Source organism: Cetorhinus maximus, chromosome 3, assembly GCF_964194155.1.
Source record: "Cetorhinus maximus chromosome 3, sCetMax3.hap1.1, whole genome shotgun sequence".
Taxonomy (NCBI): domain Eukaryota; kingdom Metazoa; phylum Chordata; class Chondrichthyes; order Lamniformes; family Cetorhinidae; genus Cetorhinus; species Cetorhinus maximus.
Genome location: NC_135881.1, coordinates 109,649,034 through 109,675,036, shown reverse-complemented (window position 1 = coordinate 109,675,036; position 26,003 = coordinate 109,649,034). Strand labels below are relative to the sequence as shown.

The 26,003-nt window shown below is 43.1% G+C and overlaps 1 protein-coding gene across 1 annotated transcript in view; it reads left to right on the top strand.

Moving 5' to 3' along the window:
* The window catches only part of vwde (von Willebrand factor D and EGF domains), a 379,611-nt gene that overhangs the window by 321,650 nt on the left and 31,958 nt on the right, over positions 1 to 26,003 (top strand). Inside the window, exons 23-28 of the mRNA XM_078538828.1 lie at positions 604 to 699; positions 2,588 to 2,683; positions 14,150 to 14,245; positions 16,694 to 16,789; positions 17,601 to 17,696; positions 24,142 to 24,237. Of these exons, the coding sequence (XP_078394954.1) occupies positions 604 to 699; positions 2,588 to 2,683; positions 14,150 to 14,245; positions 16,694 to 16,789; positions 17,601 to 17,696; positions 24,142 to 24,237 (576 nt within the window). The remainder of the gene's footprint in view (positions 1 to 603; positions 700 to 2,587; positions 2,684 to 14,149; positions 14,246 to 16,693; positions 16,790 to 17,600; positions 17,697 to 24,141; positions 24,238 to 26,003) is intronic.

The following is a 26,003-nucleotide window of genomic DNA, read 5'->3' as shown; positions in this document are numbered from 1 at the left end:
GCCTTAATTGGCCTGCCCGCGTAAAGTGGCAGCACGGACCCGATCACGGGCGGCGATCGGGTCCACGCCCGCCTGCTCCCACTCCGCCCCTCCCGCCAACCAGAAAATTCAGCCCCATATCATTGTGACAATGTCCTTTAGGGAAGACAGCTTGCTGTCCTTATCTGACCTGGCCTTGCCAATAATCTGCATATTATAGGAACAGAAGAAGGCCATTCAGCCTGTTGAGCCTGCTCCGCCATTCAATACGATCATGGCTGATCGAACATTTCAATGCCTATTACCTACACTATCGCCATAATCCTTTACGTTATTGTTAATCAGAAATCTATCCATCTCTACCTTAAACATACTCAATGACTGAACTTCCATGGCCCTTTGGGGTAGAGAAAATGTAAAAAAAAAGTTTCCTTAAATCATGGTAAAGTTTTTTTAAGTTGTCAAAAAAAAACTTTGCTTAGTGTTTTTGAGTTGCATTTGGTGAAAGGATGGTGTGGTATCTTCATGTTCTAGTTAGTCTCACAGTTTCTACTTCTTTAACTATGGTAATCATATAATTCAACATTGAATGCCATTAACCTAAGCTTTTTTATGCCTTTATAGCAATGTGCAGATATCCATGTGGAAGGAATATGGAATGTTCTGCGCCAAATACTTGTCGCTGTAAGCCTGGTTACACTGGATACAGCTGCCAAACTGGTAAGTATAGAGCTAATGTATGGATATTGAAAACAGTGCTCTTAACTCCTTTTAGCGCTCACAATATGGATTAAATATGGATTGTCAAAAATGTTGCCATGAGTAGAGAACACAAGTTGCCTTGCTTATTGTTGCTGAATTCTTCAGAAAAACAATCCAGAGTAAGAATTTCACCACATAGATTTTATTAAAACTCTTGATGAGGCAATGTTTTCTTGGTTATATGAAGGTGTATTTTGGGCTTGTTAAAAAAAATTACTTTTTAATCATGCAATGTTTTTTAAATATATTAAAACTGTACCTTTACTATAATTTTTTTTCAATTAGGGAACCAGTGTTATGGCACAGTGGATGGTAAATGCTAAGTTGCGCAAATCCCGGAGGGAAATTTGAAACAACTGCCACAACTGTTTTGCCATTTGTATTTTGATTTCGATATGCCTGCCTTGAATTCAGTAGTAATGAGTCAATCGAGTCTTAAAAGGACTTATAAAACTAAATTAAACATTTATTAATGAATGAAATCATTTTAAGCACATACATAGGTTTACAAATTACCATTACGATAACTCCTAGTTCCCCTAATTAATCTAACTCCCTGTTACATCTCCATTAAGGCAAAAGTAAAAACAAAATAGTTTTTAACAGACCCCAACAAAGCACACAATACCCTGGACAGGGATATTCACAGTGAATTCTCTTAGCTTCGGTTCCTACAGGCAGCAGCTTGGCACATAGAGGCTGGAGGCTTTTCATACTTGTTAGATTTTAGAATGCCTTCTTTCCTTACACACAACCTCATCTTCTTCATACATGTTTGCCTCTTTTTAATGTAAATCCCATTGTTTCAATATGTCTTTGGACTTTACTTTTCTAATAATAAAAATCTTTCATAGTACCAATTTTATCAGTAAACGTTGGGAAAAATAAACACACTGTTTGGCTTCTTCTGGCTAAGTGTAAAATTTCATCCTGTCTTTGAAATTCATGACTACTTTGATTTATCTCAAAATGCAAATTTTCCCTTTACACCTCACATTCTAAAATTTCAGCCATGTTTACTTATTGAGCATTTCAAACCTCGCTTCTCTTCTGATACATTAAAGCCTTCAGACCAGCTGTCTTTAATTCAATTAAGTCCCACACACAAACACACTATCCAGATCCCACTATTCCTACTTTACAATAAATCGCAATAAGCTTATAAAAATTATATTTTCATGACAACCAGGCAAATTATAAATTATATTGAAGGGATAAAAAATGAAAGATACATCCTTCATCAGGACATGGTGTTTGGTTATTGAGTGTTTTGCATAATTCATTAAGGAGAATATTACATTGATTATCCCATAAAGTTAAAGAACAATAGGTGCCAAAAATCTGTGGGCAGTGGGGGTGGGTTGATGGGGAAGGGAAGATAAGGTATGCCTATTTGAAAACATCACTTTGACACAAACAAAATTCACTTGGGCAGGGGCAGGTCCTATGATTTAAATGCATTCAGCAGACTAGGGATAAACATCTGGACCACCCTGCATTCTTGCCAAAGGGACAGGAAGTTCAGTTGAAAAGTCTGAAGCCAGAGGCCTAGTGATTGCCAGGCTCCCAGACCACCATTGACCATCCTCCCTTTTCCTTTGCAATTCCATCTGATGTAAAATAGCAGTAGAAAAGGTTGTGAAATAGGACAATGAGGTCTACCACTATTTCATCTCCTTGACCTGATGAACAGAGGGATGGGTGGGTTCAAAGTACAGTGTTCATCATCTTGCTAAATTGTATCCATTGTGGCACTAATAATACTTAATCTGTTATTTTACTTTCCCTGTATAACTCTGCTGATGGATTGCAAATATAATGTTGCCATGATTTTATTTAACTAAAGCTATATGTCGCCCTGACTGTAAAAATCGTGGGAAATGTCTAAAACCTGATGTTTGTGATTGCCCACCTGGATATGGAGGATCAACCTGTGACAAAGGTAATTTGAGCATCACACTGCAGATGTGACAGAATCACATGCCGTGATAGCAACCACATTTCACTCTTGCAAATTTTGCATAGATAAACTCTGCTTGTTCCAGCTTTATATCATATGTAAAGCTTATGGTTTGAAACAGAAGCTAAAAATGTTTAATGAGCCCTGATTTTCTGCTGGGTTTTCTCAATCTTGCTCCGTAACTTCAGAGAAACCCTGGGGAAATGGCACCAACACCTGCTTTTACCTGTTTATAACATTTCTTGAGGGGTTCCACCAATTACCAATTGAAAATCTCCCATTGAAATTCTAAGCGGTGATGTATATGAAATTGTGTTTACAGACCTCACCACTTTCACAGTCTGCTCATATCCCAGGCAGCTGCCAATATTGGGCAAAAGATGCTGACCATTGCTATAGATATCGATTACAAAGGTGCAGCTTAATCCATATTAAATACAACTATTTTGGGCAGTTGTTTGGATTTAAAATGCACAAATGTAAAAGACAAGACATGCGTTTAAATGTTAGTTCTGATGTGAAAATTGCAAGTAATATCGGCTGCTAATGGAAAATAGTTGTTTCTAAAAAATTAACATTTCTTGGTACAAGGCACACCCCCAGTGGTAAAGATCCATTTTTCAGTCAGTTCATATTTCTCATTATTTCCTCAGAAATGGATTCTGGTGCCTTGAAGCTCATAGTGTTTTTGGCTTCTGTGACATTTTTCCACAGGACTTATTACTAATTTTTTGTGGGAAGGGGTTTTGCTTCCATGGTTTCCAAGGACAGAAAACACATTTAAAAAAATACCTATGTTTGAATAAGGAATGAGACACCTTTGTTGAATACTGTTAGTAATTTGAACTTGGAAATGCCATTAGATAATTAGGAAGCCAGGGTTAGTTGAATCTACATGCAACAACATAAATGATGCTCATATAATTAAGTCCTGGGGGAGAATTTTCTCAACGTCGGGGGGGTTGGGCAGGAGAGGGCGCATGCGGGAGCGCAGCCATTCGCCACCCGCAATCAGCTGGGTGCCGCTATTTTACACACCCGGAAGCGCTGAGCGTTCCCTGTGCAGGCGGGGGGAGCAGGCTGAGTCGGGGCCTGTGCTCTCTCATGCATGCGTGCGAAAGAGCGCAGAAATCTCCCTGAGGAAAAGAGCTGCCTCAGGCAGATTAGTTTGATATTTAAAAATTTTAATAAAGATTTGTCACATGAGCTGGGACACGCCAATGAATTTTATTAAAACATTTTAGTAAACTTTAAAAACCTTCATGAAACCTCATCCTGCCTGTGGGTAATAAAATGCCCTTAATAGGCCTTTGACAGTTTGGCGGGCACGCAGCTGACTCCGGTGCGCACCCACCGAACTGAAAATCTAAATGACGCGCGGTGACGTCGGTACGCACACCTGACGTCACCGCGCATCATTTTACACATCCTCGCCGACCTGAAGATTCTAGCCCTGGTATAGTAATGTGCCATCATGATATATCAGCCATCATAAATAAGGCCAAGTTACATTTGCAGCTGAGAACAGTAGCTGGGATGGATGAATCGGAGTCAAGAAGTGCAACGTTTGTAGCAGGAGTTGAAGATAATAACTTCATCTTTCCAATATTTAGCTGGAGGAAATTGAAGCTGAGCCAAAACTGAATGTCAGACAATCTGACAGCACAGTGGCCAATGGCAGTAGAGCATTCGAGGGAGGTGAGAGTGAGTATCATCAGCACATATATGAATGCTGACTGCATGGCTGAGGATGATATCTCCAAGGGACAGTATGTAAACAGGATGATATAAGAGTCAACAATGCACCAAACTGTGAAGCCTATGGGGAGAATTTTCTCCCCTTTGAGGGTGGTTGTGCGCAGGCGGGCGCGCAGTCAATCGGTGCTCCCGATCGGCTGGGCACCGCCATTTTACGTGAGCGGGCCAATTAAGGCCCGCCTAGCATGATGCGTGCCTAGAAGCGCTGTACGCTTCCTGTGCAGGCGGGGTGTTGGGGTTGCCTGAGTTGGGAATGTGCTGTTTCACACGTATGCTGAATGCCTTAATTGCTTTTTAACAGGCCTTAATAGGTCTGTGACAGTTCGGTGGGTGCGCAGCCGATTCAGCTGCACACCTGCCAAACTGAAAACCTGAGGGCAGAATCTTCGGCTCGGCGAGCGGGCTACGCCCCCGCTCGCCGATGCATAAAGTGACACAGGGTGATGTCGGGCATGCGTCCCAACGTCACCACGCGTCATTTAGATTTTCAGTTCGGCGAGCGCGCAGTTGAATCGGCTGCACGCCCACCGAACTGTCAAAGGCCTGTTAAAAAGCAGGTAAGGCAATCAGCTGAGCTGCCCGTCCAACCTTAAGGCTGGGGGCAGGCGAAGAGTCCAGGCGCCCTTCACATTTTTCATGGAACCTCATCCACGGGCGGGATGAGGTTTCATGAATGATTTAAAATTTTCTGGAAATGTTTATTAAAATAAATGCACATGCCCCAGCTCATGTGACAGTTTCACATGAGAGGACATGTCATAAAAATGTTTTCAACACTCTCTATTAAATTGTTTAAACTTAAAACTAATCTACCTAAGGCACCTCTGTGCCTCAGGGAGATTTCTGCGCTCTTTCACATGCATGCTCGCAAGAGCGCACTCCCGACTCAGGCAACAACCCCCTTCTGCCCACACAGGGAGCCAACAGTGCTTCCGGACAGGCGTCAACCTGGGCAGGCCTTAATTGGCTCACCCACGTAAAATGGTGGCGCCCAGCCAATCGGGGGCACCAATCGGCTGCGTGCCCGCCTGCACACAACCGCCCTCAACAGGGAGAAAATTCTCCCCAAAATGACGCGCGGCGACGTCACCCCACGTCATTTTACGCCTCGGCGAGCAGACCCCGCTCACCGAGCTGAAGATTCTGCCCGGTGAAAATTGCTGTGCATCAAGACTTCATTTGTTTTTAAATTGTTTTAAAGAATTGGCAAAAAAACAAGCATTATTTAATTACACTAAAACTGCAGAACTATTCTTACATCTGTTTAATATTACATCTTAATTAACCCAAATTAATAGTTTTTAGCCTATGAATTGACATGCTATATTCCAACTGTTTTGGAGAGTTGAGGGGTTACAGTATAAGCGAAATAATTTACGATCTATACAAATGACTTGAATGAAGGGATCGACTGTATTGTAGGCAAATTTGCAAAGATATGAAAGGCAGAAATTTACACTCGGCATGCGGGCACGTGCCCAACTCACCTGAGCGTAAAATGACACGCAATTATGTCGGGCATGCGTCCCAACGTCATCGCGCAGTCTCATGATATTTCGTTCGGCAGGCGCGCGCCGGAGCCCGTTGTGCACTCGCTGATAATTAAAAGACCTATTAAGGCCATTAGCAATCTAAGTAAATTCAAATTTATGCTGCCTGTCCAACCTAACGGTTGGCGGGCAAACGAAAAGTCCAAGTGGCCTTTACATTTTTTAGGAAACCTCATCCACGAGCGGAATGGGGTTTCCTAAAGCAAATAAAAATTAAATAAAAACTTTATTTTTGAGTTAAAAACATGTCCCAGCTCATCTGACAAAGTCACATGAGGGGACATGTTTTATTCAATTTTTATTCTCTTCAGTTTTTTTTTGCACAGCACTTCAATCTCCCAGAGGCACGGAGCTGCCTCAGGGAGATTGAAGCGCTCTTTCTCGTGCATGCACGAACTGCGCGCTAGGCCCGGCTCTCCCTCCTCCCCCTGCCTGCCCAGGCAGCACTCAACGCTGCTACTCGTAATCCACGCAGGGCAGGCTGTAATTGGCCCACCCACGTGAAATCGTGGTGTGGAGCTGATCACAGGCGGTGGTCGGCTTCCACGCCGAGCACCCCCATCAAGGGCAAAATCCTGCCCAAAGATAGGGAAGAAAGCAAGTTGTGAGGAAGATAAAAAGAGCCTACAAAGGGATTTAGGTAGGTTAAGTGAGTGGACAAAAATTTGGCAGATGGAATATAACGTGAGAAAATGTGAGGTTGTCCATTTTGGCAGGAAGAATAGAAAAGCAGGATATTATTTAAATGGAGAGACTGCAGAATGCTGCTGTACATTGGGATCTGTATGTCCTTGTACATGAATCATAAAGGGCTGAATTTTCGCTCCCGAGTCGGGCACACAGAGTCAGGAAATTTCCTGACTCAGCAAACCCGACTCAGGAGAAAGTGAGCTGACAGTCGAATTTTTGTTCTGACCCCAGAAACAGTGTGGAGGTAGCCACAGAGGCTGATGGGTTTAAGACCTCAGCTGGAATATTGTGTACGGTCCTGGGCACCATATTGTAGGAAGGATGTGAACACATTGGAGGGCGTGCTGAAGAGGTTTACAAGAATGGTCCCAGGGATGAGAAACTTCAGCTATGAGGCTAGATTGGAGAAGTTGGGACTGTTTTCCTTAGAGAGAAGGCTGAGGGGCGACTTGATAGAAGCTTTCAAAATCATGAGGAGGTTGGACAGAGTAGATAGGGAGAAGCTGTTCCCACTCATAAAAGGATCAAGGACGAGAGGACACAGATTTAAAGTGATTTGCAAAAGAAGCAAATGTGACGTGAGAAAAAACTTTTTCACACAACAAGTGGTTCAGGTCTGGAATGCACTGCCTCGGTGCTCTGGGGCTTTGTCTCAATTGTAATAAAAACAATAAAACAAAAAATACCCCTCTAGTCCTCACCCCTAACCCCCCCACCACCCCCCCCCCCCCCCCTCACCTCTTACACACTCCCCATACCCCATCCATGCCACCTCATGTCCCCAACCACTCCCCCATGGCTACCATATGCTCCTTGCCAACCTATGCCTGTCTAACCACTTCTCATGACCCTATGCCAATGCAGTGCCAACTCATCCCAACCCATATCATCACCATGGCTCTTTACAGCCCCAATGTCAACTCATGCCAACCCATGATCCCACTCACCCACATGGCCCTTTATAGCCCCCATGTCAATTTGTACCCCCACCCACTGCTCTTCACACTTCATGCCAACCCACCCAGTATCCACCATGAGCAGACCACAGGAGCCTTGCTGAGCTGAAATAAAATAAATTTCTGAGTATCTATTACAGACTTAACTTTTAAAAAAAAAATTGATAAAAGCCCATTCAATTAACTTAAATCTCTTCAATTACTTATGAAAGCAAACATTTGTATTCATAGATCCACATCAAAGACAAGCGATCTGTTTCTGATCACTTGGAGCTGTGAATCAAACTACGAACTTACAGGCCCTTCACTATGATAATGATAGTTTGTGGAAGCAGTCAAGAAATAATACTATAATGATAGCACTTAGGCTTATGTCAATCAGATTTATTGAAGTTGCAAGCACCATTTTTTTAACTGCAGCTGGCTGTTTGTTTTCCAGAATTTAAAGGGCAAGGGATTTAAATGACTTGACAGCTTGACGGTTCCACAGATCTTTTCCACTTCTTATGCACATCCATGTCTATTCTTAACAATTCCAAAGGGCTACCTTACCTCTCCAAAAGGTTACCTTAGGTCTGCAAATAAGTCTGGCAGGTTTAGATCTTTTCTTCAAATGTCTAAAGCCCAAAAGGGTGATCTTTTTGAAACATATAAGATTCAGAGGGGGTTTGACATGGTAGATGCTTGGAGGATGTTTTTGGAGGATCATTTTTCAGAAACGAAAATTACTTCCATTTGAAGGCAGGTGCACTTTTAAATGTGCAGCTGCCTCTGTGAACAGCGAATTTGTGAAAAACACCCCATCCTCATCCTCTATCCCGCCCCCAACCTCACTGTGAAAATGGTGGGCGTCAGATTTGTGTACAGGACTTCTGGATTCCCGACTCTGGCACCATTTTGGCTTATGTATGGAGCCTTTCCGTCTTTGTAAAAACTTCAGGACAAAAAGTCAGCATGTAGGTTCAGCAAGTAATTAGGAAGGAAAATGGAATGGTGGCCTTTATTGCAAGGGGGATGGAGTATAAAACTAGAGAAGTCTTGCTACAACTGTACAGGACATTGCTGAGACCGCACCTAGACCACTGTATCTCCTTTCTTAAGGAAGGATATACTTGCATTGGAAGCAGTTCAGAGAAGGTTCATTTGGCTGATTCCTACGATAAAGGAGTTGTCTTAGGAGGAAAGGTTGAGCAGGTTGGGCCAATGCTCATTAGAGTTTAGAAGAATGAGGGGTGATCTTTTTGAAACATATAAGATTCGGAGGGGGTTTGATAGGGTAGATGCTTGGAGGATGTTTCCTCTTGTAAGGAAATCTAGAACTAAGGGGCACAGTTTAAAGATATGGGGATAAGATAATTAGCAACGTGGATACAAAATTGGCTGAAAAATATGAAGAAGAGAATAATGGTCAATGAATGTTTTTCGGGCAGGAGGAAGGTTTGTAGTGGAGTTCCCCAGGCGTCGGTCATTGGGACCCTTGCTTTTCCTGATATATATTAATGATCTAGATCTTGGTGCGCAGGAGACAATTTCAACGTTTGCGGTTGATATGAAGCTTGGGATTGTTGTGAACTGCGAGGAGGATGGTGTGGAACTTCAAGAGGACACAGACAAGTTGGTGGAGTGGGCAGATAGGTGGAAGATGAATTCAATGTGGAGAAGTGTGAGGTGATGCATTTTGGTAGAAAGAACATGGACAGACAATATAAAATAAGGGGTGAAATTTTGAAGGGGGTGCAGGAGCAGAAAGACTTGGGTGTACATGTGCATAGATCATTGAAGGTGGCAGGACAGATGGAGAGAGCAGTTAATAAAGCATTTGGTATCCTGGGCTTTATTAATAGGGTCATAGAGTACAAGAGCAGGGAGGTTATGCTGAATTTATATAAGATCCTCGTTAGACCTCAGCTGGAATATTGTGTACGGTCCTGGGCACCATATTGTAGGAAGGATGTGAACACATTGGAGGGCATGCTGAAGAGGTTTACAAGAATGGTCCCAGGGATGAGAAACTTCAGCTATGAGGCTAGATTGGAGAAGTTGGGACTGTTTTCCTTAGAGAGAAGGCTGAGGGGCGATTTGATAGAAGCTTTCAAAATCATGAGGAGGTTGGACAGAGTAGATAGGGAGAAGCTGTTCCCACCCATAAAAGGATCAAGGATGAGAGGACACAGATTTAAAGTGATTTGCAAAAGAAGCAAATGTGACGTGAGAAAAAACTTTTTCACACAACAAGTGGTTCAGGTCTGGAATGCACTGCCTGGAAGTGTGATGGAGGCAGGTTCAATCGAGGCATTCAAGAGGGCATTAGATGATTATTTGAATAGAAAGAATGTGCAGGAGTATGGGGAAAAGGCAGGGCAATAGCACTAGGTCATAATGCCCATTGGAGAGCCAGTGCAGACACGATTGGCTGAGTGGCCTCCTTCTGTGCCATTAAGATTCTGTGTTTCTGGGTCTTCCATTTAAGATGGAGATAAGGAGGAATTTCTTCTCTCAGAGGATCATTAGTCTTTGGAATTCTCTTCCATAGAAAGCCTTGGAGGCTGAGACATATATTCAAGGTTGAGTTAGCCACATTTTTGATTGTCGAGGGAGTTGAAAGTTATGTGGGACAGGCAAAAGAGTGCAGTTAAGGCTACAGTCAGATCAGCCATGGTCTTATTGAATGGCAGAGCAGGCTTGATAGACCGAATGGCCTATTCCTGCTCCTATTCCTTATGATCAGTGTCCTTATAGATGGTAAAAGGGGTTTACTGTTAGCCCCTAAAAATACAGAGAAGGTAAGTTTTTTTTTAATTCATTTCAATTCCATTCAAATTTTATTTTCCATTCGGAAATTAATTGCTGGTAAAATCCATGTTGTCTTGGTGCAATGCCATCTCCGTAAATTTAACAAAAAAATACTGCGATGGCTGTCACTGTATCAAAACAGAACATTGTAACCACACAAAAAATTACATCAAAATTTTCTGTTGCATCTTTACAGCCAATTAAATATTTTGCACTCTTGTAGTGGCTGTCATTCCAAAGCCCAGTGGTGTGCATCTAGATCATTCTTCCTTCTCAGTAACCTGTCGACTGGCTCAACCTCCAAGGGGATTGATTTTTCTCTCCTCTTTGGTTCTTTGTCAAAAAGCATTGTCTCAAGCTGATGAAGGCCAACTGCAGCGTGTTCCCTTGGCACCCAGGTACTGGTCCACACCTGGCAAAGTACTCACACTCTTCAACATCCATGTTAATCTGTTTTATGCTCCTATGGTAATCTGCTTGACCTCAGCATCTAGGAGCAACTAGCTGAGATGTAGAGAGGCATTTGCACGTGGACATGCAGGTTGTTTGAGCTGCTCTGCCCGGTGACACCTTCAGAATTTGTGATATCGCCAAATATATGAGAAAATTAATTGGGAAAAATGGCCCTGAGTTCAGGCTTCCATAGTAAATGTCTTGCCAGTGCCTATTTGTCCCTAAGCAAAAACAGAACCATTGTATCCTTCCAGGTCCGAATCAACAATGAGTCTCCCAGTGAGATGATCCCATTGAACAAAACCCAGCCCTGTTCATGGCACTGGTTGAAGCCGGTGTACAGCAGACTGTTCCCATGTGTATTGGCTTGCAGCAGGTCCATTGCCGCCTCAGCTTCTCGCTCCAACTGACTGCTCACTCACGTCTGACACCACAGAGGCTAAGAATCATACAACGAGTAACTCACCTCCTGACTCCCCAAAGCCTGTCCACCATCTACAAGGCACAAGTCAGGAGTGTGATGGAATACTCCAAACTTGTCTGGATGAGTGCAGCTCCCACAACACTCAAGAGGCTTGACACCATCCAGGACAAAGCAGTCCGCTTGATTGGCACCACATCCACAAACATCCACTCCCTCCACCACTGTCGCACAGTAGCAGTAGTGTGTACCATTCTACAAGATGCACTGCAGGAATTCACCAAGACTCCTTCGACAGCACCTTCCAAACCCACAACCTCTACCATCTAGAAGGACAAGGGCAGCAGATAGATGGGAACACCACCACCTGGAAGTTCCCCTCCGAGTCACTCACCATCCTGACTTGGAAATATATCACCGTTCCTTTACTGTCATTGGGTTAAAATCCTGGAGCTCCCTTCCTAACATCACTGTGGCTGCACCCACACCACATGGACTACAGCGGTTCAAGAAGGCAGCTCACCACCACCTTCTCAAGGGTAATTAGGGATGAGCAATAAATGTTGGCCCAGCCATCGAAACCCGCATCCCATGAATGAATTTAAAAAAACAGCATGCCCCCAATTGATCACAAGGTGTATAGGTTCAGGAATAGAAGTTGACTTTTGCTTTGAACATGCATAGAAAATATCAAGAGAACAGCTTGAATTGTATTGATAGGCAAAGTTTAAAGTCTCTCTTGGAGGTGAGTTCTGAGATGGGATGGCCATTTGGTCAGGCGGGAGGGTCCAGGGTGGGGACACTGCCGCCTCCCCCAATTAAGTCCAGGATGGGAAGGCATGCGAGTAGCCTTCCTGCCCAGACACCAATTGAGGCAATTGATGCCCACTTAAGGCCCTCATCCCGCCACCACTGATATTCAACCAGGGCGGGCGGGGGACACGCCATGCTGGGAGACTGACAAGCAAACTCTGTCAGGTTTCCTTGCGGCCTAGTTGAGGTGGGGTGCTCCCTTGTTCAAAGGCACTCATTGTCTGAGTAAGGGACCCGGCATTGGGAAGGGGGGCCTGCTGATAACCACCGTCCTTTTCTCCATGCTCCCCCCCCCGACCCTCACCTGAGACCCTCTTTCCGTGACCCCCACCCATCATCACTTGCCTTTTTCCAGGGATCCCTGATGAACCCTGTTGAAAACCGAACTGAATTGCTAGTGGCAGCCAGGTTGCACTGTCAGTAATGGAGACCTGCCAGCTTCTAATTGGCCGACAGCTCTCGGGGATGGGTTATTCCACCCAACTGGGGGCAAGTTCTGCAATTAAATAACCCTGTGGAGGAAGGAGACCCAGTGAAGGTACCAGTTGTCAGTTAGAGACTTAATTCACTCGGGGTTCCCGGAGATCGGTTCGCCAGTTTTGGTGACAGGCATCCCCTCACCCCCACCCCCCTCTCCTGGCCCTCATTAAGTTCTGCTTGATGTGTGTAATGAGACAAGAAGAGAATTTTTAACCATGATGATAAACAATTCCATGTAACAAATCATCTATAACTAATGTGTTAATGTATGAACCTAGATGATCAGTGTCAATTAGAATACACATAGGGCAGGATTTTTCGCTGGGCGTGTGGGTGTGCGCCTGACACCCCCGAGTGTGAAATAAAGCACGTTGATGTCGGCTGAGCGTGCACTCTCACGATAGTTAGGTTGGCGGGCACGCACCAGAGCTGGCAGCGCACCCGCCAACAATTAAAAGGCCTATTAAGGCCATCAAGTTAACAAATGTCCTGAATTTTTCACTGCCCATTCAACTTAACGGTTGACAGGCAAGTGAATAGGCCAAGCGGGTGGGATGAGGTTTCCTAAAGCAAATTAAAATAAAATAAGAGTTTAATACTTGAATTAAAAACATGTTTTATGACATTTTTATTTTGTGCATTAGTTTTTTCAAACAGCGCTTCATCTCCCTGAGGCAGTTCTGTCCCTCAGGGAGATTGAAATGCTCTTTCACACGAATGCACGATGTTTGCGCTAGGCCCCCCCCCCCGCCCGCATAGGCAGCGCTGAGCACTGCCGCTCGCGTTCCACGCTGAGAGGGCCTTAATTGGCCCGTCCATGTAAAATCACGGTGCGGTGCCGATCGCGGGCAGTGGTTGGCTTCCCATCCGCCCCCCCACTGCACCCCCGCCAAGGGTCGAATTCTGCCCATGAGTAAAATACTTCAATCCAACAATACAAGAGCAAACCAAAGTGAGCTCCTCTAATGCCCTTATGGGTAACAGCATTGCCAACATAGCAGTAACCACATAGGCCACTAGATCCAAGGTTTGATTCCTTGTCCACAGTGGACAGATCTCAGCTGGACATGAAGTTCAGGTATTACAAGTGCCTTTGCATTAGTGGGCAAAGGATAGTAAAATCAGCCAGAGTTAATGCTTGTTATCTAGCACCTCCTGTTGGAAAATATGTGTTAGGTATTTGATAAATTGCCCAAGTCCACAGCGGAATATTGGTCTTTTGTTGAGATACTGGATGGATGTTTGCCATCGACGGATCTATGTAGCAGTCATTGATAGGAAGAGGGTTTTCCCTTTTGGCCACAAATCCATCTCACAGTTTATTTCTGGATCTATTACGGCTAGAGTAAGCCCTTCTAATCCATGCCTGGGAACTTGAATATGAAGGACAGTTGTTTGGGCGCAACTACCAGTTTATGCTGCATTGGGACTTTGCTATCATTGAGGAAAGAGGAGAAAGATCACTTGCTCTTGCTGCTTCTTAACACAGATACAGAGTGAAACTCCCATATTGAATGATGCTCTTTGATTGCAGCTTATTGTGAACCAGCATGTCAACACGGAGGAACCTGCTTGGCTCGAAATCTCTGCACCTGTCCCTATGGTTTTGTTGGACCACGATGTGAAACAAGTAAGAGAATTTTACTATAATTTCAGCATATCCTGATTTTTAAGTTTTTGCTGTAGATTTTTATAACATTTCTTACAAATAAAGAGAACAGAAGGATATTATTTATTGGTACTTCAGCAAGGTTACGGACATGACGGGCCAAATGGTCTCCATCTATGCTGTAATCATTCTAAGATTCTACTGTTTTGATACAGTATCACAAAAGAGTTGGTCCATAATGTAACGAGGAATAACATAGGTTGACAGTTATTGAAGTTGATTAGCAACTGGCTGCATCAAAGGAGACAAGATGGTCATGTGTGGACTTGCATTGGAGTGATGGAAGTGACTAGCTGAATGCTTCAATGATCCATGTTGGAATCTTTGCTATTTATATTGTATGTCAATGCCTTGTAAGTGTAAAACTTTACTGATGACACAAATGTGATGCAGGGTTGCAAACAATAGCATTCTGATCGAGTGAAGAGGGATCCAGGTGGATTGGAAAATTGAACTAAGAAATGGCAAATGAAATTCAATAGCAACAAATGCAAAGTGATGAGATTATGGAAGAAGAATAAACATTATTAACTGAATATTGATCGTCCACATGATACAGCATGGAAAAAGAATCTGGATCTGTTGATGAGCAGATCATTGAAACAACCTGCACAGTGTGTGGCAGTAGTAAATAAAGCAACTGAAATATTGCACAGTGCATGGATTGGAGCATAAATTCATAGATGTGATATTGAGTATAGGGCATCAGTCCATTCCTATTTGGAGTATTCTGTTCATTTTTAGCCAACATATTACAGGAAGGACATTGTAATGCTAGAAAAGGTGTCGCAAAGGGCTGCACATCAGATACCTGACTTCAGACATCTGTATTACAAGGAGAAACTACGAAACTGAGTTTTTTTTCCGACCAGAGAAAGGACCAGAAAGGATCTTAATCATATATCTGAGATGCTTAAGGTTATTGGCAATTTTAACCCTGAGAAACTGTTCGCCATGACAAAAATAATCTGAGGGTAAGGTGAATAAATAGATCAGATATACACATTTCATACATATAGAGTGGTGATAATTCGGATAGAATCGTATAGGGAGATGATTATGGATAATTCAGAGTTGAAGAGGCATTTGAGAGTAGAGTGGAGGTGGCCCTGTTGGCATGGAATAGTTAATCAAGATGTTTGGTCCATGCTTCTCTACACTTTGGGATGCAGTTTCCATTAGGGTGCATTTAACCAAAATCAGCCAAACCAGTGCAAAGGATTGAGAAATTTCCAGCACAATTTATACCCAGCACAAATCAAGTTTCTGATCTTTGCACTGGTTTCAAAAACATCTCACTGGAAGCAGACCCACCCAGAAAATTGTCACATCCCCAGATCAAATTAATCAGCATGGCAAGGGTATGCTTATTTTGCCCATTTCTGGGCCTTTGAGGAGTCTCTTACAATTAAGCTGTTGTTTTAAGCGCAAGGATAGGCAACTTTGAAAAGTTTTTAAATGTTAAAAAGTGTTTAATTTACTAAGAAACTGCCTGGTGTACACCAATGAAATGAGTAAATGGCTCTGTTGTTGTTTAAAAGTCATTTTCAGTTACTTAAAATCAAGTTATTTACAGTACTAGACACTTTAATTAAAATTGCTTCATTTTGTGTGATTGAACACATTTTCAGCTTTATTAATAAAACTTCACTAGATTACTACTCTTAAATATATCAAGTAATTTCTTTAATGCAAGAAATTAAAATTACATTCTAAAAAGCTGCCTAATTACACTGGTTCATGGCAGATTTTATGTTTGTGATTATGCAACCAAAATCATAACTTCACTTTGAAAAAGCAGTACAATTTGCACCTGGCTTCCTGGTCATGCACAAAGTGGAAATTCTACCCCTTTGCGTTCTCCATTAGAGGCAAAGCACATCTTTCACAATCAGAGATGGAAAATAAAATCCAGGTCAATGTAAGACAAATTCTAATGTTGAAAGAGCTAATTGCTGTGATTGACCCAAGCCTTAATTGGAATCTAGTGGGGGCACTTGTGAGGGCATAGATTTGAACATTTTCTGCTGAGGCTGTAGTGAGTAATTTAAAGTTTGTAAGCAAAGATAACCTGCAGGGGACATCCTGTGCAATTATCTACCATGCCTCCTACTACAAAATTAGCATCACTGGGACTCGAGCACAGCTACCAAATTTATAGTCGTCGCTGCATACATCAACAGCACTAAAACAAATGATACTCGTAATTGTTTAAATTTATATTCTTGCTCCTACAAAGTAAATTTGTTCTCAATTGCATACATCATATGCACTTTGCAATTGGAAACCTCATCAGATGCACAATATAAATGATTGTAGAAAATGTGCACCTCCTGTTGAAAGACTCATTTTTATGTAGTACCTTTAGATAAATGCTTATCTATTTATCTGTTATGTCTATACCTGTAGTGGTTTGCAATAGGCACTGTGAAAATGGTGGTGAATGTGTCTCTCCCGATGTTTGTCAGTGCAGATCTGGCTGGTATGGTCCCACATGTAACACAGGTAAGGAAGAGGATTATTTATTCCATTAATGTTTCACACTTCCCTACTCTTTTATGTTGCATGGTATATCACAATGCTTCACGGATTGCAGCTTCTTAAATTGTGACCTACAGCAATTGAAAGCCTGAGTTTATTTAAACAATACTGCATTTTTTCAATAAGTCAAAATAGACCTGCACACAGCAGGGCTATGTCATTACCAGTTAATTGATTCTGATAACAGGTTCTATGACAAAAATGACTTCAAGACAGCCTCAAAACAGTTCACAACTTCATCATAAACCAGATGAACCACTAATGGATGGTATTTCTGCAGCATAATCCCCTAAAATGTGGAGTTTTTTTTGCTGCGTGTTCTTTTAAAAAACATTCATTCAATTCTTCAAGTTTTAAGTTTCACCTTTAGGACCCACCTGTTCCCTTTAGAGAGGAGGGAAGTCTCCAGGAGTATCTTTATTCAAATGTTTTGTGTTTCAAAAAACAACTGTTGAGAAAAATGTCAATTGGCTTTTTTTAAACAGATTTGTCACCCTGCTTTATTTTGTGAGGTGATGCAAAGCCAAAGAACCCTGGGAAAACGATCTTACACAGGCACACAAAAATATGAGGAAATTACTGAGTATCCATATGGAAGAAATGCAGTGGATGTGCTTTATTCGGAGTTTGAGTCCATATAATAACCAAACTGTTACAAAATCTTGGAGTGAAATTCTCTTCCCTGTTGCTGAATCCTTTAAATTAGTTTTCATGACACTATTTTTACATTTTGAGTTTTTTTTCTCTCTCTCTCTCCCTCTCTGAATGTGAGCAGCTGTTTGCAGCCCTGTATGCCTGAATGGTGGGACGTGTATCAGACCCAACATCTGCATGTGTCCGAATGGATTTTTTGGATCACAATGCCAAAACGGTAACATTTTAGAAATTGCAACCATTCAAGCAATATATTGCGTATAAAACATTATTAGTTAAAGCCACGTAAAACCTTAATAAACTACTTGAATGTTTCTTTGAATAAAGTAGAAAGTGTCACCTGTTGTAAAGACAAGTACCAGAGGAGAAGCAATTTACTGGGTTAGATACGAGAACGTTTTAGATTTAGACCAAGTACAGAGAAATTAGTTGGAATCTTTGGTAGATTAAAGAAAAGACTAAAATATACTTAAATGCAGACTAAAATAATTTTGACTCAGACCGCAGAGCAGTTGCATCAGAGTTTAGATTTTTAAAGATAAATAAGATCAGGTCAAATCGAAAGAGGTATATTTTGCCATTATTCCTGTTCTCATAGGGCAAATGTTTTAGCTCGGCGTTTGCACTTTTTAGGAAACCTCATCCACGGGTGGGATAAGGTTTCCTAAAGCAAATAAAAATAAAATAAACATTTCAAATCTTACTTAATAACATGTCTCTGCTCATGTGACAGAGTTACACGAGGGGACATGTTTCATTACATTTTTAATTTCTTCATTTTTTTTTTATAACTCTTCATCTCCCTGAGACAGCCCTGTACCTCAGGGAGGTTATGAAGCACGTACCCATGTGCATGCGCAAGGTTCGCACTCACCCTCCTCCCCCCCTGCCCGCACAGGTAGCGTTCAACACTGCCACTCACTTTTCACACTGGGCGAGCCTTAATTGGCCCGCCAGCGTGAAATCGCCTTCCGGCCCCGATCGCAGGCGGCAGGCAGCGGTCGGCTTCCCGACCGCCCCTGCCGAGCCCACCCGACAAGGGTGAAATTCTGCCCATATAGTCCTCTCTGCACTGCCATAATGTCTGTGCAGTGGAAGTAAAATATTTCCTGAAGCCTAAGAAGGAAATATTTAGAAAACAAGTGGATGGTAAAGGAAATGATGAAACTCAAAGAGAAGATGGTGACAGTCCTTTGTGTTTATAGAGGAAACTGAAAGAACTGGAGAAATACGAAAGGACATGGAGGGAAAACTAATTGATATAGAAGTATGTTAAAGGGAAAATAAAGGAAAAGGGAATAATAACAATTAAAAGATAAAGGTGGGATTTTAAGAAAATAGCAGGAATTATACAAAAGGATTGGAAGGATGTGATTGCTGCGCTTTAAAAATGAGGAAAAACATAAGCTAGTAATTATCACAATTCACACTTTGAAACTCTTTCTAATTTTGAGTACGATTATATGTCAGGATTGCAGTATTTATACACAAATGTGCTAAGAATTATAGATAAAGTTGGAGAACTAGGAACATTAATTTAGATCAGAAGAACATGTAGCCTTGATGGAAACTTGGCCTCAACTGGACGGCCTGGGAAATAACTATTCCCAGGCATAACATTTTTAGAGGAGCTAGCTTTGTTAAAAGAGGACATGACTTATACCATGCAAAGGAACATTTTTATTGATGGTTATGGCCAGACAGAATCTCTCTGGGTATAGTTAAAAAATTATAAGGTGATATTGGGAGTATATTATAGACATTAAAAGTTGGAAATAAACCAAGGATGAGATTTTTAGGCAGTTTAGGAAAGTTTGCAGTTGTTGTAATTGGGAAAACTTCAACTGTCATCAGGTGCACTGGGAAAAACAAAAGTTGCGATCAAAAGGGGGAGATCTTAGAAAGCATTTAGGACTTTTACTTTAATTTGCATGTAAGGATCCAGTGCTAAATCTGTTTCTGGAGAATGAAACAGCTCAAATACATTACCAAAAGATGGGAGAAAAAGTTACGATAAACTAATTAGGTTCATGTTGAAAATGAAAGAGCAGTCGAAGATAAAGATGTTGCACAGGAAGCAAAAGGACCTCACCCAGATTAATTTATTTTTAAAAAATGGCAGGTTCAGCAGCAAATGAATAGTAGAGATAGTTTAAAAAGAGATGTGTAGATACAGGTCAAATAATTTCAGACTAAGAATAAAGGAGTAATATCAAAAGCTAAGGCTTCACAAAAAATAGAGAAATTACAACAAAATTTGTCTTTTAAAAAAAGATATACAATGAAAAAAGCAATGAGGAATATATCAAGAAGTTGAAGAACCAAAAAAAAGAAGTTAGCATGGCTAAGAGGAAAATGAAATATTGACAAGATCATTAAAACAATTAAAGGACCTGCCCGTCCAACCTTAAGGTTGGCGGGCAGGCCAGGAGCCCCGGCGGGGAATAGAAAAAACATGAAACCTCATCCACCGGCGGGATGAGGTTTCATGTAGGGACTTAAGAAGTTGAATAAAGTTTTAGTGGAATTTATTAACATGTTCCATCTCGTGTGACATTGTCACATGAGGGGGACATGTTAAGGATTTTTTTTTTTCATGTTTATACAACTGTCAGCAATCTCCCTGAGGCAGCACTTAGCCTCAGGGAGGTGTGCACATGCGCGAAAGAGCACACTCTCTCATTTGGGGAATCCCACACCCCCCCCCCCCCGCCCGCACAGGAAGCACATAGCACATCATGCTGAGTGGGCCTTAATTGGCCCGCCCACTTAAAATGTCGTTGGGGCCCACTTCTCCGGCGGCGATCGGCTCCCCACCCACCGGAGATTGGATTGGGCCCGCCCGCCCGGTAGGCAGAAAATTCTGCCCAAAATTTTTAATCAACAACAAGTGAATTGTCAAGAGCTATTACAAGCACTAAGAGGCAAAATGATAGCCAAAGAAGGTTTAGAACGCTTAGCAACAAAAGGAACTATCCTGTGCTTAAAAGTGAGGGAATAGCAAAGCTGCTCAATATGTTCCTAGGGCTAATTTTTACAAGTGAAGGTGGGGTTGCAGGAAATGTAGTACTGTTTGAGGTGGATGTGGAAGAGCACTACGGGAGATTAAAAAATCAAAAATAAACTGTACTAAAAATGTTAACAGAACAAAAACTAAAGGTCACCAGGCCAGATGGTATCCATTCCAGAATAGTAAATGAGTAAATGAAGAGCTCGCTGAATTACTAGTCATAGTTTCCCAACAATTTTGTAAATAAGGGATTTTGTCAAAGGATTCCAGGTAGGCAAATGTTGCGGCCTATTCAAAAAAATCCAGGGGCAGAATTTTCTGCTTGTTGTGCGGGCGTGTAGGAGCGGGTGCAGGTGGGCATGGACCCGATCGCTACCCGCGATCAGGTCCATGCCGCCATTTTACACGGGCCAATTAAGGCCCACCCAGCGTGAAACACGGCTCCCGAGGACAGCAGGAGTGGGCGGGCGACGTCAGGACTGCCATGATCACCGGGTCCAATGGCGACCCAGCGGTCTGTTTAAAAGTGCTCCTGCAGCCTTGCAAAGGCTGTCAAACATGGCTAGTGGAAGGGCTGCCCAGAACGCTGCTGGTGAGTAGGCCAGGCAGGAGGGTAGGGCAGCGGGCGACTTGTGCTCCTCGTTTCTTAGGCAATTGCCTTGCTGCCCTCCTCGAGGAGGTGGCAGCTCGGCGGGAGGTCCTCGTTCTGAGGGACGGGAGGAAGAGGCACCCCCACATGACCAAACTTGCCTGGGAGGAAGTTGCGGAGGATGTGAGCTTCCACGACATGGTGCGATGCACCTGGATCCAGTGCCGCAAGTGCTTTAACAACCTTTTGCACTCTGGAAGGGTGAGTACCATGTTACCATTGGTCAGTGAACCCAGCAGGTCAGCCTTCCCACCTGGCCGCCGCCCCCCTCCCCAGCTGTGCAGTTACTGCATTGAATCATTGACGACATGTGTCCTTCGCTGGGTGTGCCAGCAGATATTGCCCATGCTGAGGTCACCCTGAGAGGGTGCTGATGAGATGGGTTCTGCACCTGCAGCATGTGATACTGTGACAGCCACACTACTGTTTTAGGGGCAACCTGGAGGTGTCCCAGCAGCCATGGCACTGCAGACTGTTCAGTGATTGAAGTTTGCAACATGGCTTGACCATTGCTTATGGAAGGATGAGAGCATAGTTAATGTTCCTATCCAGGCAGATGTAGTACTCAGGCATCGACTATGGAGCTTGCAGTACAGGCTTCTGTCGGAGGTCCATCTGTGGCGTTCTAGCTGAAGATTCATTCGATTAAAGCCTCCCGGGTGTCCCTACTCCCTGGAGTATGCCCGGGTCAGCGTCTATCCCCTCAGCATTTTCCTGTGCGTGCTCATCCTGACTCACTGCTGAACTCATCATGTGCAGCTGCAGCCACATCTTCTTCGCCCCTTTCCAGTGCAAGATTGTGGAGAGCGCAGCATGCAACCACTATCAGTGACACACGATCTGGGGGGTACTGGAGTGCGCCCCCTGAACGGTCCAGGCATCAGAAGCTCATCTTGAGAAGACCGATTGTTCTCTCCACCACAGCCCTTGTGGAGGCATGGCTCCCATTATACTGTTGCTCAGCTTCTGTTCTTGGATGGCAGAGAGGTGTCATGAGCCACCTTCTGAGGGGATAGCCCTTGTCACCCGGCAGCCATCCATCCAGCCAGGCTGGAGCACTGAAGAGCCCCAGCACCTGGGAGTGTCTGAGGATTTAGGCGTCGTGGGAGCTGCCTGGGTATCTTGCACAGACTTGCAGAATCTGCATCCTGTGATCACACACTGTCTGCACGTTCATGGAGTGGAAGCTCTTCCTGTTGACGAAGGCACCGGACTCACCTGCTGGCACCTTGATGGCTACATGTGTGCAGTCTATAGCACCCTGGACACGAGGGAAGCCAGTAATTGCTGCGAAGCCTCTAACTCACTCTGTCTGGCTGGCCTGATCCCAGCAGTAGTGGATGAACATCAATGCACACCTGAATAGAGCGTCTGTCACCTGCTTGACATGCGCAGACAGCTGATTGGGAAACACCGTAAAGATCACACACCGAGCCCTGGAAAGAGCCAGATGCATAGATGTTGAGGGTAGCTATGACCTTTCGAGTCACTGGCATGAGGTGCCCACCCACACAGTTAACGGAAATCTCAGACCCTATCATCTGACAGATAGAGTTGACTGTCTCCCTTGAGAGACAGAGCCTCCTTAGGCATGCACCTCAGACATATTGAGGTAGCTGCTTCATCTCCTGTATACCCTAGCAGCAGGATAGCGGCATCTTCTGCGGCCCCTTCCGCCTTGGACTTCCTGTTGGCCCTGCCCCCTTGTATCTGTGCCTCTCCTCCCAAAGGTGGCTTCCCTGGAGGCTGAATGTGCACACCTGGCCTCCTCCCCCTTCTGGCCCTCCCTTCCTCCTCAGAGGAGGTGCCTCCAGTGGAGAGCACAACTCCCATTCTCAGGCTAAGGGAAGGCTTCCTGAAAGTTTCAGGGCCCAAAGATGATCTTCACTGTAGAGTGGTGACCTGAAGGTTGTGAGTCCTGTCCAAGCAGCTGGTATGAGTTTTGAAGTATTTCTGCTCACACAGGCAAGTATCAGTAACTTTCACAATTAAATATCTGACTGAGCACATTTGCGACCCCACTGACCCCTCATCCCGCCTGTGGATGAGGTTTATACAAATGCCTCCTATTCGCCTGCCCATTGCGCCGGTGTGACGACCTGAAGATCGCACGGGCCCCGAAAAATCGCTATCAATTAGTGCCTCAAGGGCCTTAAGTGGCCCCTTAATTAATGGCGGGTGCGCATCAGAGATCATCGTGCGCCCGCCCACCGAAATTTCGCGATGGTGGGCGGTGACATTGGGACGCTCGCCCAACGTCACCGCCCGTCATTTTACGCATCGGCGTGTGGGGCCCAGCCCCCGCACTCCAATGGGAAAATTCTGCCCCAGGAAATTATAGACCAGTTCGCTTTGTCTGCTTTGTGGTTAAACATCTACGGCTAGTTTTATGGGTCCACTTTGCCATTAACGAACTTCGCCCATTGGTAAGGACAAAGAATTGAAATTGGAGTCAATAATTCAAAATGAAGGACCAGCACTATCACACAAAATGGACATAATTATCTCTTCTGTGTTGTAATTTCTATAATTTCTGGATGAAATTAGAGGTAATAGTTATGGTGAGCGAACTAGCATCATCCCAAGAACATTAGACTAAATTTCATTCTTTCATACTAATAGTTCAATGATTCTATAAATTTATGGTGGACTAAATGATCAATTTATAGAACTAAAAATTATGTATCAGTAGGATCCATAACCAATGGATTTTTGTAAATAATAAATTTTCTATGAAACACAAATGGGATAACTTAATAAAGGACATTCAAAAAACCTTCCTCTGTTGTATTTTCACCAAGTTGTACATTTGTTCTGAACTAATGAAAAAACTCAGAGCCCTTGACTAAGTCTGCAACAGGGGAAAGACAGAAATCCGCTCGCACGATTCTTTATTAATGCTGTATCCTTATTCAGGGACACTGTAAATACTTAAGATGATTGCTTGGTTTGCTTGAATTTCAGTACACAATGTTTAAACTATTTTTTTTTTTTTTTTTTTAGCAATTTGCAGTCCTCCTTGCAAGAATGGCGGTCACTGCATGAGAAATAATGTCTGTTCTTGTCCAGATGGCTACACAGGAAAAAGATGTCAGAAAAGTAAGAGCCATGTTAAAGTACAAATCCATTCAAGTGGTCTAATACTCTGATTTCATTCATTCAAACAACAGCATAATAGCTCCAGGGGCGTAACAAACTTTCATATATTTAAAACAGAATTGTTTGCAAGTTCTAAAAGAAAATGCCTGGAATGAAGAAGAGAATTAGGGCAGAATTTTACGACAGCAGGATTTTACGTTACCGCTGTCATCAATGATGGGATTTATAACGGCCCGCCACATTTTACAGCCCCGTCTCCGCCAAAACAGGGCCATAAGATTCTGCCCTTAAAGTTTCTCAAGGAAAAAAAACTTGAAATTTTAAAAAATGAGGTTTATAAGAACTGAATTATAGTAATAGATCTGTAGTGCCTTTTCTGCATAATTTCCAAACAAATCTTTTCCACTTCAGTTTTACGTATTTTTTTCAGATATTTTTCTGTCTTCATCTTTCATCACATCTGTTAGCTTGCTCGATTAGCTTGCCAACAGTCGTCAAGATGTGACACTCACTTACATGACAGTATCAGAAGCTGAATTACCAAAGTACCTGACTGCTGTGAAACTCTGTTTTAACAAAATTGCTGCTTTGTAGATAAGAAGGGAGGAAGAAGGAGAATTTGATACCAAATAGAGTGTAAACAGGCAACATCTGAATGAAACTTCATGTTGTTATGTCACCAGAAGCATTATAGGGAATTTAGAAAACTTTATTTGCTTCGATCAACCAGAGTGCCAGTGATAAATTCTTAATTCTGTATAGTGTGTTACAATCGCAGCTGATGTTACTGGACAAGTCAGATCCCAGAGTGAAACCTGGCTTGATAGATCCTCACTTTTTTTCTAGAAACCGTGGAGGTAAGTTACTGAACAAATTAACAGGAGTCTCCTGATAAACTTTTAACAAAAAGAATAAAACATTTATTAAACAAGAAAAATGAACTATATTACACCAGACCAAAAAGGTTGGAAAGATCTCAATATGAACACAAGAATATGATTCAAATATTCACTATTCCTTCACCACAGCTACATCTTTACAGACACTTGCAAATTCAGAAAGGTAACACAATTTACCACATCTATCTTATACTTTGATATTCAGGGTAAGTATGGGGTACATGTGATCCAGCTGGCGAACTGTGGTCACACACACCACATTCCAAAGTAAATGACAGATGTGACCAAAGCAGATTCTGTGGATTTCTCAACAACCCACTCAGACACTTGTCACACCCTGAGCCAACATGTCTCACTGAAACTCTGTCTTTCTCACGAGGGTTTCCAATCTCCACATTTGAAGAACTTTCCTTAGAATTCTCTTCAAATGTCGCTCCCACTTGGACAGCTTCAACCAGGATCCACTTCCAGGATTCAATCTCACCTTCTGAGATTCCTTTCCTCTGGATCTCCACCTACACTTAAGTTTCACCTTCCAAGCACAATTTCAGATCTTCGGCCCTGCCAAGCAGAACACCATTGGTCCAAAGGGTACTTTTGTCCTTACGGCCCACAGACAGAGTCACCAACCTTCAGCTGCCGTCTCAGATCTTCAGGGCTTCTCTCAAGCCAACTTTGCTTTAAATCTGCCCCCTGTAGCTCCCTCTCTTTAATTCAGAGCCTATTGTTCTGCCCCTTTCTCTCAACTTTACTTAACAGGATCTGTTTCTGATCTCTGTCCTTGTCCCTTACCTGGAACCTTCTTCTGAGACCTGTTTCTTCCCCCACTCCCTGGTTTGGGATCTTCTTCTTTGTTTGGGACCTTAT